The sequence below is a fragment of the Camelus dromedarius genome, chromosome 3 (assembly GCF_036321535.1).
Source record: "Camelus dromedarius isolate mCamDro1 chromosome 3, mCamDro1.pat, whole genome shotgun sequence".
Lineage (NCBI taxonomy): Eukaryota > Metazoa > Chordata > Mammalia > Artiodactyla > Camelidae > Camelus > Camelus dromedarius.
The window spans coordinates 52,801,499-52,820,439 of record NC_087438.1 but is presented as its reverse complement, the minus strand read 5'-3'; the positions used below and the strand labels follow the sequence as shown (position 1 = coordinate 52,820,439).

The 18,941-nt window shown below is 35.2% G+C and overlaps 1 protein-coding gene across 2 annotated transcripts in view; it reads left to right on the top strand.

Moving 5' to 3' along the window:
* The window catches only part of HOMER1 (homer scaffold protein 1), a 133,368-nt gene that overhangs the window by 65,752 nt on the left and 48,675 nt on the right, over nucleotides 1-18,941 (top strand). For both annotated transcript variants that reach the window (XM_031447212.2, XM_010975038.3), the window contains exons 2-4: nucleotides 2,926-3,082; nucleotides 7,399-7,530; nucleotides 11,105-11,197. In XM_031447212.2, coding sequence (XP_031303072.1) covers nucleotides 7,429-7,530; nucleotides 11,105-11,197 — 195 coding nt within the window. In that variant the 5' untranslated portion in view covers nucleotides 2,926-3,082; nucleotides 7,399-7,428. The remainder of the gene's footprint in view (nucleotides 1-2,925; nucleotides 3,083-7,398; nucleotides 7,531-11,104; nucleotides 11,198-18,941) is intronic.

Here is an 18,941-nt window from a genome sequence, read left to right as displayed (position 1 = left end):
GTGAAAAAAAGAATTGCAGAGGTCGCAGGGCTTCAGGAAGGTCACGTACATGTAGCAACAGCCTTGCCATGAAAGGCCAGGGGAGGAGAGTGAATAAGACCTAATTGGGAAGAATTCTCTATCCCCGGCGTAGTGCCTGCCAAATTATTCATAATTATTTGTTAAATGATCCCCTGCTTAATGGCAGTTAAGCCAGAAGTGATGACTTTCTGCTTTAGGGAGGGACATAAAATGTACACTTCCTTTCGAAAGAGATTCTTGAGTAGGAACAGTTGTTATGGAGGTTTCCAGAAATAAAACTGCAGAGAGCCAGGTTACACACAGGGAAGGTACCTCCCTCTCCTAACAGCTCTCCCAGGACTGAAGTAAATCGTAGGAGACGTGTGACACCCAGCCCATCATTATTAACCTGAAGGGTCATTTTGCTAAAGACCAAGATTTGCCTTGATTGTTTTCTAATTTCTCTCCTTTCTATATTCTCCTTTCCCTTTAAATTTAAAGTTGAAAAAAATTTTAATTCTTTAAAATTAAAAAAAATTAATTTGTTTAATTTTAACATTAAATAATAACAGTTAAAATTCTCATTAGGACCTTAAGCTGCTTTAGGAAAAAAGGTGTTATGTAAATGAAAGAAACAAGCTTTATTTGGGCTCAAAAAAAGAAAAGTAAATGCTCTTAGAGAATTTTTACTGAAAACTCGGAAAATTTTGCATTGTAATGCTTCTATTACATACAGATTACCTCATGCTTGTTTTTCAGACTAAAAAAAACTAATGATCATATTTTGAATATATATTTTTGAATCATTTTGGTAACTGAAGTTATAATTTTAAAAAAATCTCTATTGTTTGTCTTTAAGGCCTTACTTGATCTAAGTAAAACGGACTGTAATGATGGGCTACTTTGTTTACCTTACACTTTTCAGTGTCATAGGGATTATATTGAACATAAACTTTTCCAGTAATTTACTTACCTGCTACCAGAATAATGTAGGTTTTTTTTAATACCTTTATTGTGGTATAATTCCTGTACAGTAAACTACACATATTTCAGATGTACAATTTGATGCATTTTGATGGATATATATACCTATTAAACCACCATTACAGTCAGGATAGCTAACGTTTCCATCACTCCCCAAGGGGTGCAATTTTCCTACTCCTGATTTATCTCTTCCCACCTCATTTACCCCCTGATAACTGTAAGTTTGTTCTCTATGTTTCTGAGTCTGTTTTTGTTTTGTAGATAAGTTCATTTGTGGGGTTTTTTTGTTTGTTTGTTTTAGTTTCCACATTTAAATGATATCGTATGCTGTTTTTCTTTCTCTTTCTGCTTACTTCATTTAGAATGACAATCTCCAGGTCCATCCATGTTGCTGCAGATGGCATTATTTTATTCTTTTTATGGCTGAGTAGTATTCCATTGTATGTATGTATACACCACATCTTCTTTATCCATTCATCTGTCGATGGACAGTTAGGTTGTTTCCATGTCTTGGCTATTGTAAATAGTGCTGCTATGCACCTTGGGGGTACATATGTCTTTTGAATTATATTTTTCTCCTGATATATGCCCAGGAGTGGGATTGCTGGATCGTATGGTAACTATATTTTTAGTTTTTTAAGGAACCTCCATACTGCCCTCCATAGTGGCTTCACCAATTTACATTCCCACTAACAATTTAAGAGGGTTCCCTTTTCTTCACACCCTCTCCAGCATTTATTAGGGACTTTCTAATAATAAGCATTCTGAATGGTGTGAGGTGATACCTCATTGTAGTTTTGATTTGCATTTCTCTAACAATTAGTAATGTTGTGCATTTTTTCATGTGCTCGTTGGCTATCTGGATGTCGTCTTTGGAGAGATATCTATTTAGATCTTCTGCCCATTTTTTGATTGGGTTGCTTGTTTTGTTTTTGTTTTTGGTATTAAGCTGTATGAGCTTTTGGAAATTAGTCCCTTGTTGGTCGCATCATTTGCAAATATTTTCTCCCATTCTGTAGGTTGTCTTTTCATTTTGTTGATGGTATCCTTAACTGTGGAAAAATGTAGTTTTAAATGGGTAAAAACTTTTAATTTAGTAAGAATCACATATATATAAGATACTTGTATTTTAGCAGGGCATAGTCAATTCTAATTATTTGCAGTGGTTTTGTTCTATAAAGACACCACAAACATTGAATTAGTGAATATTGAACCGTTGTCCTAGGGGAAATGCAGGGTTGGATTCCTGTGAGCTTCTGGCCACAACATTTTCATCAACCAATCAATCCATAACCTTGTTTGATTTGTGTTTCCATTTAAAGACACCTTATTTAATGTATATTGTTGATTAATTACCATTGAACTCACGGCCAAAAGCACCGTAACGCATGACTGAACAGAGCTTATGTAACATTTTTTCTCCATGAGGCACATCACAGCCTTCTTGCACCTAGGAACAGGCAGCACTTCAGCACTGCTTGGGGGCCATTTGAAACAGTGAAAGCACCAACAAAAAGCACAAGAATGCAAAACTCATGGCGCTAATAGATTGCAAAAGGGACACTTGTTCATAGTGTGAGAACGGAAACAAGAAGGCAGAGTATTGCCTTGATCAACCTCAGGTGGAAACATGCATGTCAGGTCACTGAAAGAGACTAAGAAAGTACTTCAAGTATGGACTTTGGGGTTACAAATGCATTTTATTGAGTAGGCAAATTCACAAATACAGAATTTTCAAATAATAAAGATTGTAATTGTTTTAAAGAAACTTAGGATTGAATACTTAGAATATTCAAATATAAGAGAAAGTTTCTCTTATTTTCAAAGATGTGGGAGTTTTTGTTTAAGTGGTATGAATCATCCTCCCTCTTTCCATGTTCTGTTGTCCAGTGGAATAAAATCGACTGCTTTCAATCTATCATTTTGTTTTCTCCCCAATAGGGAACAACCTATCTTCAGCACCCGAGCTCATGTCTTCCAGATCGACCCAAACACAAAGAAGAACTGGGTACCCACCAGCAAGCACGCAGTTACTGTGTCTTATTTCTATGACAGCACAAGAAACGTGTATAGGATAATCAGTTTAGACGGCTCAAAGGTAAGTTACATTTGCTTTAAATAACCTTGCTGTTTTGCTTTATACAGTATACACTTCAGTTTTATTCAGAAGATTTTTATCTTCATTATTTTCTTTTGAGTTTTAAAAAGTTACCTCTTGAAAAACAAAATTGATCGTTCTTAGGGTATCAACTTTTTCACCCAGTAAACTACTTGGATTAACCACCATGTATACAGAGAGAGTTGTATGCCAAAATATTCTACAAATTTGAGGTCAGTTTGATGAATATTCATTGTGTGTCTGTTATGTCAGGCATTATGCTAGGTGATGGGAATATAGTGCAAACAGAATGGACACAGTTTCTACTCTTGGAGCATGCAAGCCAGGAAGGAACAAGAATTCTTTTCAGATGTGCTTCCATAGCCTAGTAGACAGTTCAGTATCCCTAATTCATATGAAGTCTTTAATATTAAATTCAATAATAAAGCTGACATCCATTATTCAGAAGAGAAGCAAATGGATAAGACCTGTTTCTATCTTTTAGGAGAGGCAGATAGTAAAATGTTTGAGAGCATGGACTGCCTGAGTTTACATCTCAACTCTATCATCTGCTAAGTTTTTGACTTTGGGCAAATTATGGGTTTACTTCTCTCAGCCTCATTGTTCTCACGTCAGTGCTGGTAGTTGTAAGCACTGAGTTAATATCTACAAAGCACCTACTTAGCTCAGTGCCTGATGGAGAGTATGCCCTCAATGAATTCTGAATAACACACATAGGTAAATACCAAACATTAACTTCTGGAGATAGTGTGTAGGAAGATGAGGCTTCCACTCTTCTCCTTCTAGCTTCCCTGATGCCATGAGACCTTTTCACCCCCAGGAAAATTTCCCAGTTCAGTGTAGGGCTAAGAGCACAGACTCTAGAGCTGGACTGTCTGGTTTGAAGTCTTACTTTGCTACTTACTAGCCATGTGATCTAGAGCGAGATAGTTAATGTCTTCATGCCTTAGTTTTCTCATCTGTAAAAAAGAATTCATATGAATACCTACATCATTACGTCATGGGATTATCATGAAGATTAAATAAATTATTTTGAACACAAGCACTTAAAGTATGTATAGTAATCACTGTACAAACACTGATAATAATTGTTATTATTAATAATAGGCTTTTAATTATGTATTGTATGAGGGACTAAAAGATAATTTAATGTTCAACTTCCTGTGTGTTTTTTCTGTATGCTCATTCCTTTTCTCCTTAACTAGATTATAGGCCCAAGGTGCTATTTGCACTTTGTCTTGCATGTAAGTGACTAAGGTGTATTTATTTGAGTAATTGATCCTCTTTTCATTTTTACTCAGGATTTAAAGGACTTGCAGAATAGCAGTAGTTAATTTCTATGAAGCTTTATTTAATAAAGAATAATTTTGTCACATTTTGTAACTGTTCATGAAATTGACAGATATTAGTTATTATAATCTCAGACCCTAGAGTGTTTATATCTTCCCCCTGACTCAAACTTTCAGTTCTCTATAATCTGTATTTCTCTCTTGGCCCAAACCACAGATAAGATGTGGTTTTTATTAGAGACGACAGTCACATGACATATAAAAGTAAATTAGTCCCATGTCCATTGTGATGAAATAATCCTCGTGTATTCTTCCTTCTGAAGCAGTATGAACTATTGCTTCTGTCTATCCCATTTTTGAATATACTTTGCAGCTTGTAATTATTAGGCTCTTATATAACTCTTGTGAAAAGTTGTTGTTTTTTTGTTTCTTTGAACAAAATCTACTGTCTGTACCAGAGTTAAATTTTCTTACACATTTTCTATTTTCTAGTTACTTTTCTAAACCAGTGCTATTAACTACTGCAGTTTCCCACAGGAGTAGTTTTCTGGTAAGCAGTAGTGGTTTATTTGATGCAGCTAAATGAGTGTTTTTCTCCTCCCCACCCCCACTTCTATTCCTGCACAACATGATGGACTGGAAGAACCTTAGGTGCCCTTGATTAGAAAGCGTCCATTTGTTCTCACTTAGGGCCTCTACAGTGCATGTAGTTTGCTTGAAGGTTTTCTAATCATGCTGCAGAGACACCAGCAAGGCCGAGGGCCGGAATCAGGGCACTATATGGTCGGTAATGACACAGCATTTCTGTCTCTTTTCCTTGAAAAGACAAGAGCTCTAAGATTGAGAGATATATTTTAAAGAACTAAAATTTTTCTTTTAGATGGATTCATAGTAGCATTCTATTCAAATAAATCTGATAAATAACTGTAACTGTGGAATCATCTGTCATTTTTAAGTTTTCTTCACTGATGAAAGAATTCCAGAACAAGTCATATGTAGGCAAGGAGAGTTTCAAAATGGGGATTAAAGTGGAACTCTTAAAAGCAGAAGAAGTTCATTTAAAATAGCTAAAACAGACGGCTGGTAACCAGCAGCACATGGGTCCCTTCTTATATGCCTTATAAAGCCTGTGACTGCCTGCTGTGTGAGAGTTACTAGGATCACCTGTAAAACACCCTTATCTCCTTAGACATACTCAGAGCTCCACTCAGAGGGAACACTCAAGGACCATCCAAATCCAAAGCAGTGCTTGAATGGGGAGGGGGTAGCTCAGTGGTAGAGCACGTGCTTAGCATGTACGAGGTCCTGGGTTCAATCTGCAGTACCTCTGTTAATAAATGAATAAATATAGCTAATTAGCTTCCTCCTCTTCCCCCAAAATAGGCCAGAAAAGGACAAATCCTTGCAACTTCAGAGAAATAATAAAAAAGAAATAATAAAGTAGTGCTTGCCAGCCCTTACCTTCTTGCCTCTCAGTCTTTATCCCATCCTGGTCTGTGGTCTTCATGGCACTTAACACTCTGAAATTTCACTGGTCAGCTACTTGTTTACCTGTTCATTGACTGACTATTCTTGTGCTGGAATGTAATCCACAATTATATTGCCTCTCATCGTTGTACCTCAAGTTCCTAGAATTGTGCTAGGCATTTAATAGGTACTAACACACACACAAAAAGTTCAATATCCAAATGATTCCTTGCCATTTGTTAATATATTCTGTCCCTCTTAGTCTTTCATTCTATGACAACCCTACGAGTTAGAGCAGTTGTTAACCACACTTTACAGGATCAAAAATGACATGCTAGGGAAAACAGCTTTTGAACTGAAGGGTAAAGCAGTATATTAGTATATAAATTTTGTCAGAGATAAAAATGCTTATCAAGAATAAAGGCTCTCATGTAACAACAGAGACTATGTCTACTGTCTGTGAGATTGAAAGCAAGGAACCACTTTTATATCTACTTTAGTAGGACAAGTGTCATACATTCATTATTATAACTTCATCAATACCTGCATAGCTCATAAATATTTACATTTATACTGTTGTTTATGTGGTAAACAGATTTAGCCTTGTTCTGAAAATGATTGATTTTTTTGTTTCACATTTAATAGTTCACCAAATAACTGCTTATGGATTTGATAACATGTTTATTTTTATTATTATTAGAACCATTTTGTAACCTCGATCTCAGTTACAAAGTCATTATGCTACTTAACTAAAACCGATTCTACACTTCTGTAGTGCTGGCACAGGGATGAATGAACTTAAGTTAGTATGTTATAAGAATAGTTGAAATTTATTATAGTGGTCACCAAAGTTAATATTTAATATAGTTAAGTACTAGTTTTCTAAGAAACTATGTGTTAAACAGAAATGATAGTGATTCTCACTGCCGTGATTTTATACCACTTTGTATGTGAAGAAGTAAAGCATATATTTAAGAGTTTGTTTTTCCCTTGAATAAAGGAAAATGTATTAAATGATTGAAAGTCTTTTTTGTATCATAATGTATTTTGGATAAGTTGGCTTTAAGAAAATTCTTAATTATGGATTTTAGAAAAGTGTCCAAATAGAAAATTTGTTCTGTTGCTGTATTCATTTTTGGAAGACTCTTTGGAGAGGGAAAACTTGCTTTCAAATAAACAACTATTAAAACCTACTGGCTTTCAGTGAATATCATCCAAAATTAATAGATATTGATCCTAAGTGTTCAAAGGGAAGAACTGACCACATTAAAAACTCTTTAAAATTTCTTGCATCACAGGAAAACTTACTTTGATTGTGAAGTATTGAAATTTGTGATAGAGTGCCATTATACTTATAGTTCTATTATTACCATATGTCCACCCTGTCGCTTATAATGTTAAGAACTATTTCTCTGTCTTTATGTATTTAACATTGTGTCTCAATAGGAATCTTAAGTTCATATGTAACTAAAAAGTCCTGTGCTTAAATGCCTGTTTGCTAATTTTTTGCTGGTTGCTCATACTTGTTTTATTTTTCAGGCAATAATTAACAGCACCATCACCCCAAACATGACATTTACTAAAACATCTCAGAAGTTTGGCCAATGGGCCGATAGCCGAGCAAATACTGTTTATGGACTGGGGTTCTCCTCTGAGCATCATCTTTCAAAAGTAAGTTAAATCATAAGATCTGAGAGGAAATCTGCATTTTCAAGTCAGATGTCTTAAATATATAACAGAAAATGGAGAGTGTAAAATGCAAGAGAAATTTTTTTGATATTCTCAGAACAACTTTAGTGACTTTAGAGCAAAAAGTAAGAGATCATTGGATTCCTCGTCAATTGAAAAATTTATTGTATACATTAAAAATGGTCACCGTGGATTGAGAAGGATTTGTGTGGTTAACTCTCTATGTGATAGGAAATAAAAGAAAGGGATTATCACTTCAGAATGGACTTTGCTGAGGAGTTAACACCGTTGGTTGAAGATGTTATGCAAGATAGGTAGACACTAAGTTCTTCTGGATTATGAAAACTCAAGCTGATAGTGATTTTAGATTTCTGCCTTTTGGCATCATAGCAGGCACATATAGAATTCCTGTGTTTAGGAAAGTGGTGCGTTATCTGGGTGAGAATTACTCTGAGCAATCTGATGCAATACAGCATACAGTCTAATAGACACCATGAAGAGTTCTCAGAACTGACCAAGTGAATTACTGTGGTCAGAGGGGCTGGTGAAATACAGAGCATCACCAGGCTAGATATTGGAAGTAAAACAGTTGTCTGCATATAAGCAAAAGCCATGCAGTGTTCTTACCAGCAGCACCTTGAATTCTTGTGAATGTCACACAGAAAAAGTTTATAAGGAAAAGGAAACAATCTCAGGATAATAAGATCAGGGGGGTGAGGATTACTCACTTTTGCTCTTCAGATTTTATGCTTACCAGACCTAAAGATTTATGGTTAAAACTGCTGTGTTTAAAGTGTTTTGTTAAAAGGATGACCCTACATTTGAAACATGTTACCTATGATTTGGTATACATAGAATCTGATGGCTTGAGAGTTGAAATTGCTCAAGTGTAGGGTATTTAGGCTCTTGTTAGATGCACTCTGTTAATACTTAAGTTAAACCTAAGCTATTTATTACAGAAATCACTCAGTCTTAAAAATCAGTTATTTAAAAAAAAAAACTTACCCTTTTGTGAATATTTATTGACTTGAGTTTATAAGATAGTTCAATAATTAAAATAATCTTTGTTTGCTTTTGTTTTAGTTGTGAACTTTCCTTAACACTGTTGTTTTCAAGTGCTTTTGTTAAATTTTTGATATAAATTACACTTTAATGCTCAATTTTATGACTTTTAAGTTTTGCCTTGGTGATTATAAGTCATTCTCTGTAAGATGATTAAAACAAACAAGTGTTACCTGATTTCATTTCTCTAACACCCATCATATTCTCTAAATACATTTCCTGAACTGTGGTAAAGGAATAAGTTCTAGACTCAAAGTATTTCAACATAACAGGGACACAGTCATCTAGTTAAGCATTGCCCCTCCATAAACAGTTCCCTTAGGAAATTACACAGTTATTCTAATATTTTTGCTCTTACTCAGAACCTTTTTGGAGCTTTTCTTTTGAAATAATCTATTAAAGCCTATAGCAAATAAATTAAAACTGTAATTATATTACATTTGCTGAATTTCTTGACAACAAAGGAACTAAATTGTGGATTAATTTCTGAAACCTGCATGAAATGATTTTTAAGCCTAAGTAATTCTGACTATAAATTAAGTTTTTTTTTTTCACCATGTCTTTCAAGTTACTGGGCAGATAGCTAATGTGGTAAAGAAATAGTTTATTAAATTCTGTCAGTCATATTGGCTCCTCTCATCCCATCTTTTCTCTGAGAATGGGTTTTATATATAAACAATTTTATTTTTCCTCTTTAAAGTTAACAAACATTTGCTTTTTGACCAAACTTACTGCTAGTGAATCCTAGTGTTCTGAGGGTGAAATGACTATTAGGAGACAACTCTAGTTTATTTATTCACTAGACTTGGTCCAAGTCTATGATCAGTCTCTTCAGAATGTTTTGGCCCAGCGATGACAAAATCATGACTTACTTTCCAAGCCACCTTGAAGGCTAATGTTGGTGCTTTGTAGGCTGTAAGGGACCCAAAGGAGTATGTAATCTTTTATAGTTGAAGCAAGCATGTAAATATTCTGGCTTGTTTTATCATTAAAAACTGTACGTGAAACAGTTATACGTCAAACATCATAAAGGTTTGAAGAAGGCTGTGAAGGCAGTTCTAGACAAGAGCCTCTCAAAATCAGGGAGAGCAGCAGCACGGAAGGAAATGTGTGGTCTCCTGAGGTTGATGTATGAGGAAAATTCCAGCTGTGCTTGGATTGACAGAGTGCTTACCAAGTTGTATTTTGTTATCATGGGGACCTAAGCCTATAAAAATTAGTAGTAGCATGGGTCTTCATGAAGTTGAGAAGAGTTGTAAAAATTAACTTCTATAGAATGCCAAATTAGTGTAAGAAAAACTATGTGCACTTCTTCAAATTATATAAAGAGAAATTAACTAGTTTTGATTTTATTTCATCTCCAGCAATATGAGTGAGACCTTTGTAGCTCTGTATTCAGATTTTTTTTTTAACAATAAGGAGATGCTCTCTTCACTTAGAGAAGTATATTTATGCAGATTCAGTTCCCTGATGTACCAGTTGTAGGTAGGGGTAATAAGGTTTAAAGTAGGAAAGAACTTTGTGATAACAACTCCAATTTGACCTTCCTCCATCTCCCTGTGGCAGGTCGGAGTATCATGGGCCTTTCCTTCCTAAGCTTTCCTTCCCGAAATGGAAATGAAATCAGGGGGTTTGAGGAGGGAACTATAATTTCATATCTTTATTGTCAGCTCTAACAGATATTTTAAGTTGCACAGAGATTTTGGATTTTTTAATTTGGGTATTTTGTAGCCCTAACTTGGTCTCTCTGAGAACAGTGGTAGACTCGTTTCCACTTCTAGTGCATAAATAGATACTGTTTGTGGCCATGATGTTTATTAGATTCTTATGGATTCCTAAGAATTAACATTTCATGTACAGTAATTTTTTTTGATTGTTACCAATCGTGAAGACCTTTGTGGGGTCATGCTTCTCCTTTCTGCTGCTGTGCATTAGCTGTTTAGGAATCTTTGGAAATGAAGTTTTAGTGATGTCAGTTAGGGACAGTAGTAAATGTTGCTATTTGTATTGTTAAAAATGAAATGCATTATATAATACACAGCTTATATTCTAGTAAAAGTTAAAAACATGCTCCAAACACAGAGATGTTTAGGAGTGGATACTTAAAAGATTTAATTTTCTCCATGATACACAAACATAGTATCCTTGCTGATTATACTCCCAAACTGTACCCTCACCCCTTGGTCTTATTAAATATATATGAGCAACCAAGGAGGGACATGTGTAAGCTATCTGAGACCAAACTCTAGCTTCGTTGTATCATGATGTTTTTAAATGAGATTTGTCAGAGTACTCTATGGTGCACAAGCAAATGTTTGATATTAGGCTTATTTTCCCGTCATTTTCATATTACACCTGTAATTGATTTGAGGGCTTATTGGCTTGTGTAAGAGTCAGCTATTCGGTAAAATGGAAGAAAACGAAGATAAAAGTGGGCAAAATTGAAATCGACCTGTTTTTATTTGGTTAATGTCTATAGTCTTTATACATTTAGTTTGCAGAAAAGTTTCAGGAATTTAAAGAAGCTGCTCGACTAGCCAAGGAGAAATCACAAGAAAAGATGGAACTTACCAGTACACCTTCACAGGTGGGTATCTAATTTCTATTCTTATTTATAAGTCTTGTTCATTTTCAGTGGTATCCTTTAAGCCAGAGATAAGTTTGGGGGGAAAATGGCAAAATTAAGGTGATTTCCAAAGCGGACATAAAAATGCACCCTTCAGTTAATCTGTACTCATAGGAGAAGGATTTTTTTTCTTTTTTTCTTTTTTTTTCTTTTCAATATGCCAGTGTCTTCAAGAATCTCAGGGGGAAAAAATCAGCTTAATAATTAAAACTCAGGTTTTTTAATGTGCATACAACTTAAAAACAATTGTACATAAAGAGCATAGATTGGCCTATTGTTTGTTTTCTGTGTTCAATGATGGTCAGTTGGGTGCAGCCACAAGAGGAGACACAGGAGAGGCTTGGGAAAACAAAAGTTTGTTATACTCACAGGTCCTAGAAACTGGAGGCATGGCATACCTCTGAGGGGCACCAGGGATGCCTCAAGGTGGTCAGGAGGCAGAAAGCAGAGCTCTGTACTGGGCTTTCTCTGGGAATGGCAGGGCAGGGTGAACAGTTTAGGATTGGCTAGTCTGAGTAATTTCATTGAGCTCTAAACTACAGGGGTGGTCCCTGGTTGCCTGCTACTGGGCTCTTAGATGACTAAGGCAGAGGAATATTGCCTCCTGGGATGCAGGGGCCAGAAAGAGGATGTGTGGCTCGGCTGGGGTTGGGGGGGTTAATTTGCATATCAAAGGCATGTTCCCACCTTACCCCTGCTATCTCTAAGAACTGGCTTGCCAGAAAGGTTTTTAAGATGTCAGAACATCACAATATACAGAAAATGTATATAAACAGTATAGTTTGTTCTACCTGATTTCAAGGTATACTTAAATCTGACAGTTGGAACATTTACATCTTAGCACTGAAACCCAAAAGGTTATAGGTTTTATAAAAGTATCACTTTTTCCTTTAACAAATGAGTTAATACCTGTTATTTGTCCATCATAGTCTTTCCTTAGCTGGAAATTAATTATACCTCCAAATAAAATTCATTAAATAGTTACATTTCAGTACTTTTTCAAATGTTTTAATGTATATAATATGACTCATAGAATGCCAATTATTTTCAGTTTTCTTAATAATAGACTTCTAAAATTAATCTTTATTTCAGTTGTCATTTTAAGAATAAGGTTCAGCTTTTTGCTGAGTTCTTCTCTGTAGTAATTATTGGTTTTTGAAGTATAGTTAAGAAATTTTATAAAAGTAAGTATTGGATGTTACAAATGTTTCTCTGGAAAAATAGCAGTTGTAGCTGATTTACCTAAAACTTTCTTGAGGAAGTTAATAGGAATTGCCTTGGAATTTTGTGACTGGCCAAATGACTGGCACATTTTAGAAAATGGTTTGCTCTTCACCTTCCTTCCCATCCCTGGCACCCAACTCTGTTTGGTAAACCCTACTGGTGTAAAGAGTTTTGGGTTTTCCAGAGGAAAGGAGAGCTCTATTAACAATGCTTAGAGTACATCTAGATGTACTCCGGATTGAAGCCAAAGCTCTGTTATACCTCCTTTATACTCGCAGTGACCTGGAATGACGTGAATGATCATTTTGAAACTTCCCTTGAATCTGTCTTCCCTGAGTGTTATGGTAGTGTAGTTACGCCTTTAAGCATAAAACCCTATTTAAAATTTAGTACCAGTACACGTTGGGAGCTCCCAGTTCCTCGGGTGAATGATTCTAGTATCACGAGAGGATGCTACAACACATTCAATAAGAGCATACTCAAAAGACTCCAATAAAATTGTAGTAGATTACACTTTGCCATTGTACTTAGTTCCTGTTTCTCTAATCATAACTTTTTTTTGTTTAATTGACCGTGAACCGTTACAAGTTGCTGCTAAGATACCTGCTCCTCTTTGGTGGAAGGAATGTCTTTAAGCCTTTACTTTCGTCAAAGGACTATTTCAAAGATGTTTACATTTGGAAAGTGCTGTGAAGTGTAAGGCATAAAGAAATGTCTTAAGTTCATTTGTATTTGAAAGCAAAAATATACTAACCTTAATTTATCCTTTCAAAATATTTGAAATCTGATTGTTAATTTACAGAAGCCAGAGAAATAGGGGGGGAAGTATTTTCATTTCTCTTTCCTCCCCTTCCTCTTTTTCATGCCAGTCCCTTATAGAGGTCATTAATATTTCTATTTTAGCTTGACTTGTATGACCTCTGGCTACCCTAACCCTACTCAGCTAGAAAGCAGAGCTTGATTCTCATGGGTTTAACCCAATCTACTAAATTAATGGTCTGCCTGGAGAATAGAATATTATTCAGGAATTCAGCAAGGGGATCAAGAAATTAAATGGGATAATTGATAACAGTAGACATTCAGTTGGTCATAGCTTTTGCCTTTTTTTTTTTTTTTTGAGGTGGTGTAACAAACTGGTAAAGTGTATAGATTTTCAGGTCAAAGAGACTTAAATATAAATCCTTTTTCTGTCACTATGTGATCTTGGGAAAATTGCTTAACCCAAATCTATCTATACACTTGTAACATGAGTTTTATGTTGCTTACCGTATAAGATTATTGAGTGGAGTAAATATGATAATGGCAGTGTCCGTTAGGCAGTGTTACACAGTAATGGCAATAATGTAGACTCTAGAGCTGGGCTTTGAATCTGGGCTCTAACCCTTATTAGTTTTCTGAACTTAAGCAAGTTACTATTTTTTTAATCTATAAAATGGGAATAAGGACAATATTTCCTTACAGAGTTATTATGAGAATTAAATGAGGATTGTAAAGTGCTCAGTGTACAATAAAGGCTTAATAAACATTAACAACTGAGTTGGTGATGTGGCTGTAATGGTAAAGACGATGATGTAAAGCCTTGACATAACAGTTTTTTAGAAAAATAGAGGTGCCTTAATTGAATAAAGTTTCCATTAGAAGCCCCTGGAAGAGTTGTTGAAACACAATTGCTGTATCCCAAACTTAGGGTTTCTTATTTAGAAGGGCTGAGATAGGGCTTGAATTTCTGTTTCTTACAAGTTTCCAGGAGATGCTGATGGCTGTTGATCTGGGGACCGCACTTTGAGATGCAGTGCTATAGACAAATCAGTCTGTCTCTCTAAAAGCTTGTGATGAAAGGAGTCTGGCATGTAGAGCAAAGTTGGTCACTTCTCTCTTCTTAGACTCTATTCATTTTAGTGATAAAATTGTATTTACCCAAATAGCACAGGTTTATTGTAACTGATTTTTTTGGGAGGGAGTAGGGAGGTAATTAGGTTTATTTATTTATTTATTTCTTAATTAAGGCACTCTACCACTGAGCTATACCTTCCCTCTATTGTAACTGATTGTTAGGATCTCTGTGACTGGCTGTATCCTCTAGAGAGGATCAACTGATAGTTCTTGAATCTATCAGATCAGAAGTTTGAACTGTATCATATCTTAGAACATTTCAAGTGCAATAAATCTCAAATGTTTTAGGTTTTCTTTAACAAAGGTGTCACTTGCTATAAATGTATTTTTTGAAAGGTAGTCTGCATTAGCCAAGTATTACTTCCCTAAACTATAATATTTATATATCTAGTCCACAAATACACCATTAGAATTAGTAAATGCCTATAAATTAACATGATACCCTGTTACTATCATTAGACAAGTATGGTTTTACGGAACCAAATGCCACAAGAACAACTTTTACAACCTCAGGAAAGGTTCACTAGAATTCTCTGGTATTATTATTTGCCCTCCAAAGTAAGGACAGTGTAGATAAGATATGTGTCTTTAATCATGTTACTTGTCTCAGTGGAGTATTTTTCTACTTCTGTATTGTTTATGTCCTAGGTGTTGGCAGTGAAAATAGAGAAGGAGGAAATTAGACGTAATGGTGAAATTGACTGAACTGGGAGGAAATGCAGGAATTGAGGGAGTGATGAAGGCAAGAGAGAATAGTAAAGTAAGATGTTAAGTTAGATGTTCTTGAAACTTCTATTCTTGGTTTGTAGCATCAACTTCAAAGGAGCATTCCTACTTCAGACAGTGAATTTGAATCCTGTTGGGAGATACAGGTGAATAGTGGGTAGTTAGAAATTTGGAATTGGAGCTAAGTCTCAGGAGTCATCAACAAATGAATAATAGTTAAAGCTGTAGGTGAGAATGATATCCAGGAAAAAAATAGGATGGAAAGATAGGAGAAACGGGGGTCAAAATTTGTCACTTAAGATTGTCACTTAAGAAATTTGAGGGAGGTACAGGGGAAGACACAGAAGTAGGAAATGAAATAGCAGAGAATGTTAGCACAGAAGTCAAGAGAATTGCATTTTAAATTGGAGACAGTGATTTGGTACTTCAGGGGCAGAATTCCAATAGGTTGAGATTTAAGGGTGCAACAGCAAACTGGAGTTCACTGGTAATTAAAGGTGGACTGTTGGTGAAGGAAGGGCAATGTGAAGTAGCTTCTAGAATGAAAGGAGATAGAGTTAGTGACTTTGGGCTGTTCTTGAGGCCAGAAGGTTTGGTAGTAAGAATAAGGTAAGATATTTGGTTCTCCTGTATGAGGAGAAAAAGGGTTAGCATGATAATCTCAGGAGGATGTGGAGTTAAGAATTTTTTCCTAGAATGTGTGTGTAGGAGTAACGTGAGTGTGTTTTTAAATGGAAGGAAGGAGTTAGGGAAGGAAAAAGAGAATAGAAGGAAGGGATCATTGATGCAGCGTTGTGCAGAAGAATGTAATGTTTTGAGAGGGGAGGGTGGAAACAAATTAGCAACTTCATCTGAGACAGGAGGGAAAGATAAAAATGGATTTAGATGCAAATAGGTGGGAAACTGAGAAAGTCTATGCCAGTTTATTTCTATTTTTTTCTGTGAAGAAAGAGATCATTCTCTAAGAGGAAGTACAACTGAAGAAAGAGAAGCCTTGAGCAGAGGTTTGGAACTGCAGTTAGGTAAAGAAAAAGAAGAATCAAGTGTAAGTAAACTAAGGAATCCTCTGCACTTCAAGAGCATAACTGAAGTTGGAGCTCAAAATTATTTTCATGACATGACCCACTGTATTTAATGTATTTTCTCCCATAGCATTTGGTAGCTTGGGCACATGAAAATAGGGAATGATGATATGAAATTGGAAATTGTCAAGATGGATGTTGTGGAAGGTAAGGAAGCCTGAAAATTGGGATGATGCTGGTGAGGGTATAATTAAGGTGATTGCCTTTCTGCTGTAGGCTGACTGTGGAGAGAAGCAAAGCTGGATTGAGCCGGACATCGTAGCAAAATAGCAGATGGCCAAGAGATCTAAGTCTTGATGAGGCTGAAGAACAGATGGAAAGGGAGTGGGAGAGGTTGGGAGGATAGGAGGTTGTACAGCACAAGCCTTCCATGTCTGTTGGAATCAAAACCAGCAGTTGATGAATTAATCTGAAAAGTCAGTTAATGTAAAGACTTTTTTTTAAGATTCTTTTAAATTTATAAATTAAAATTCAGCAGTATTACATTTCATTTGTTCACCAATATTTTTATTTAAAGCTTAAGTCTTTTCTTTAAATATAAATCTGTTCATTGGAATTCATGTTCTCTTTCTTACATAAATCACCAATAATTGATTGTAATTGCATGAGTTTGTTTTCATTAAGTAGAGCTAACCCTTGGCCCTGCACACTCCTACTGCAGCACATACACCTGAGAGTAGGCTGATGCTACCACTCTGAAGGTCTGGCCTGGAGTGAGGGCCAACATCATTTCCTTCCATGTGATTTAAGATATTTCTAGGGCTTTTTGCTTTTTTGGGGGGGGGGTAGGAGTGCTTTCTTGCCACTCTATAAATAGAGTAGAGGGAACAAATTCTTAAGCACTTTCTGAATCTTACATCGGTGCTGAGGCTCCTTTTATGTAATGGGGACATGTGTTAGTTTTGGCTTCCTTGATACGCTCAGATTTTAATATGCAAATTTTTTTTCCCAGTTTGCCTATTGTTATAGATTATATGTGTAGGTGTAGGGTGTAGGGAGAATTTCTCAGAAACAGTGAGATGTGAGTTTTATTTTCTCAAAATAAGGATGTAGAGGTGAAAGAAATTCATTAAATCTCAGTTTTTATTTATATTTTACACTTTTTATTTTTATCAACTATGATCAAAGAATATAGTATTTGATAATTTTTTCCTTAAATGATTACTATAGAAGTGACTAGCCACTCTGTTTCTAAGGAGAAGTTATCCTAGTTTTTCAAAAGTTTGTAGTCTAATAAATATACTTCCATGTTTTTTATTTTAATATTTGATTTAAAGATGTAAAATGTTGGCTTTATGAAAGTTAAGGTTTTTAAGGAATAACTAAAGTTAGATGTTTAGAAAATTACACAAAGTTTATATTAAAAAAACAACTAGATGTTTGGAATATGTTAAGTAAAACAAGTTTCACAGTGCTATTTTTAGCATATGTTAAATTTCTGAAAGGTTTCACCCAATACTTTTGGCTACCTCTAGGGTAGTTGGAGAAGCTAGAGAGCAAAGAAGATTGATTTCCCTTATTTCTGTTGGAATTCTTTCTTATTTTCATGAGCAAATATTAATTTTTTTAAACCTCCTTAAAAATAAAACATGTTCTGAGCTTTTTTGTTTTCATTTTAGATATAATGTTTAGGATAACTTAAATATGCCTTTTGTTAAACACAGCTAATGTTCGAGCTTTTGGAAGAAAAGCTTGCTGCAGTGAGATACTGGCATCATTGCAACCTCTATCGCTTTCTTCCTTCTCTCCTTCTTAGTTGCTTCAGCAGCATCACCATTTCTAGCCTCCCCAACACCCATGCCTCATAATCTTTCTTATTTTCCCCCAGAATGTAGTAAGAACCAGAAATCAAATGACTATTCCTCTTCCTCTCTCTTTTAGTCCTAATCTATTTTTGTCCCTCATACTCTTATCATCCAGTTCTAGCAAATCCGTAGTTGCTAATACTGGTTATGCCTTTTCAGGATAACAAGGTAATTTGCCTCTGTTATCATTTCCACTGAATCAGGTCCTGGCCAACTTACTGTTTAGTTCATTGGACAGTGAACCTTGATTATTTTAGTTTGGTTTGGCCTTTCTTGGAGAAAAATTTTCCTGATTTATTGAAACCAAATGTGAATACCTCATGGTTTCTTAGTGGCTGCTTGAAGTTTTTCTAGCTAATTGATATGGTCCATAACTGATCTAGAAATAGTCATTTTGGATACTGTTCCCATTATTCACTTAGTGAGATTTGACTTTGTTGTTGAACAATTTCATGTTGTCATATTATCCTACAAACTATTCATGCATTGACTATCAGTTAATAGGAACAATAGATTTAGGAGAAAGATTTAAAAATAATGAAATTGAAGATCAAACTAGAGGTTCCATTAATAATTGAAAAATAGTTAAGTGATAATGTGAAATCAAGAAAGTAGCCTTTTGATCTTTGATGGCTTGTACAATTTATAACATTATGGAACTATTAGTTAAAATATTTAAATGTGAAATAAAACACATACAACAATATAAAACCAGAAGCCCCAGAAAAGAAAGTTGGTCTTACTACATTAATATTTTCTATATTTCTTCCTAGTCCTTCTTCATATGCAATACTTTTTCTGTGATCTAAATATCTCCTTATATCATCCTTTTTTTTCTAGTTATAAGCATTTTCCTATATTACACATATTCTTCTTGTTTTTATTTGAGGAAATAGTATATTCTTTCAAGCTGACAAATTATGACCCATATCCCTTTTGGACGCTGGTGTTTTAATTTTCTTCCCCAACATAACC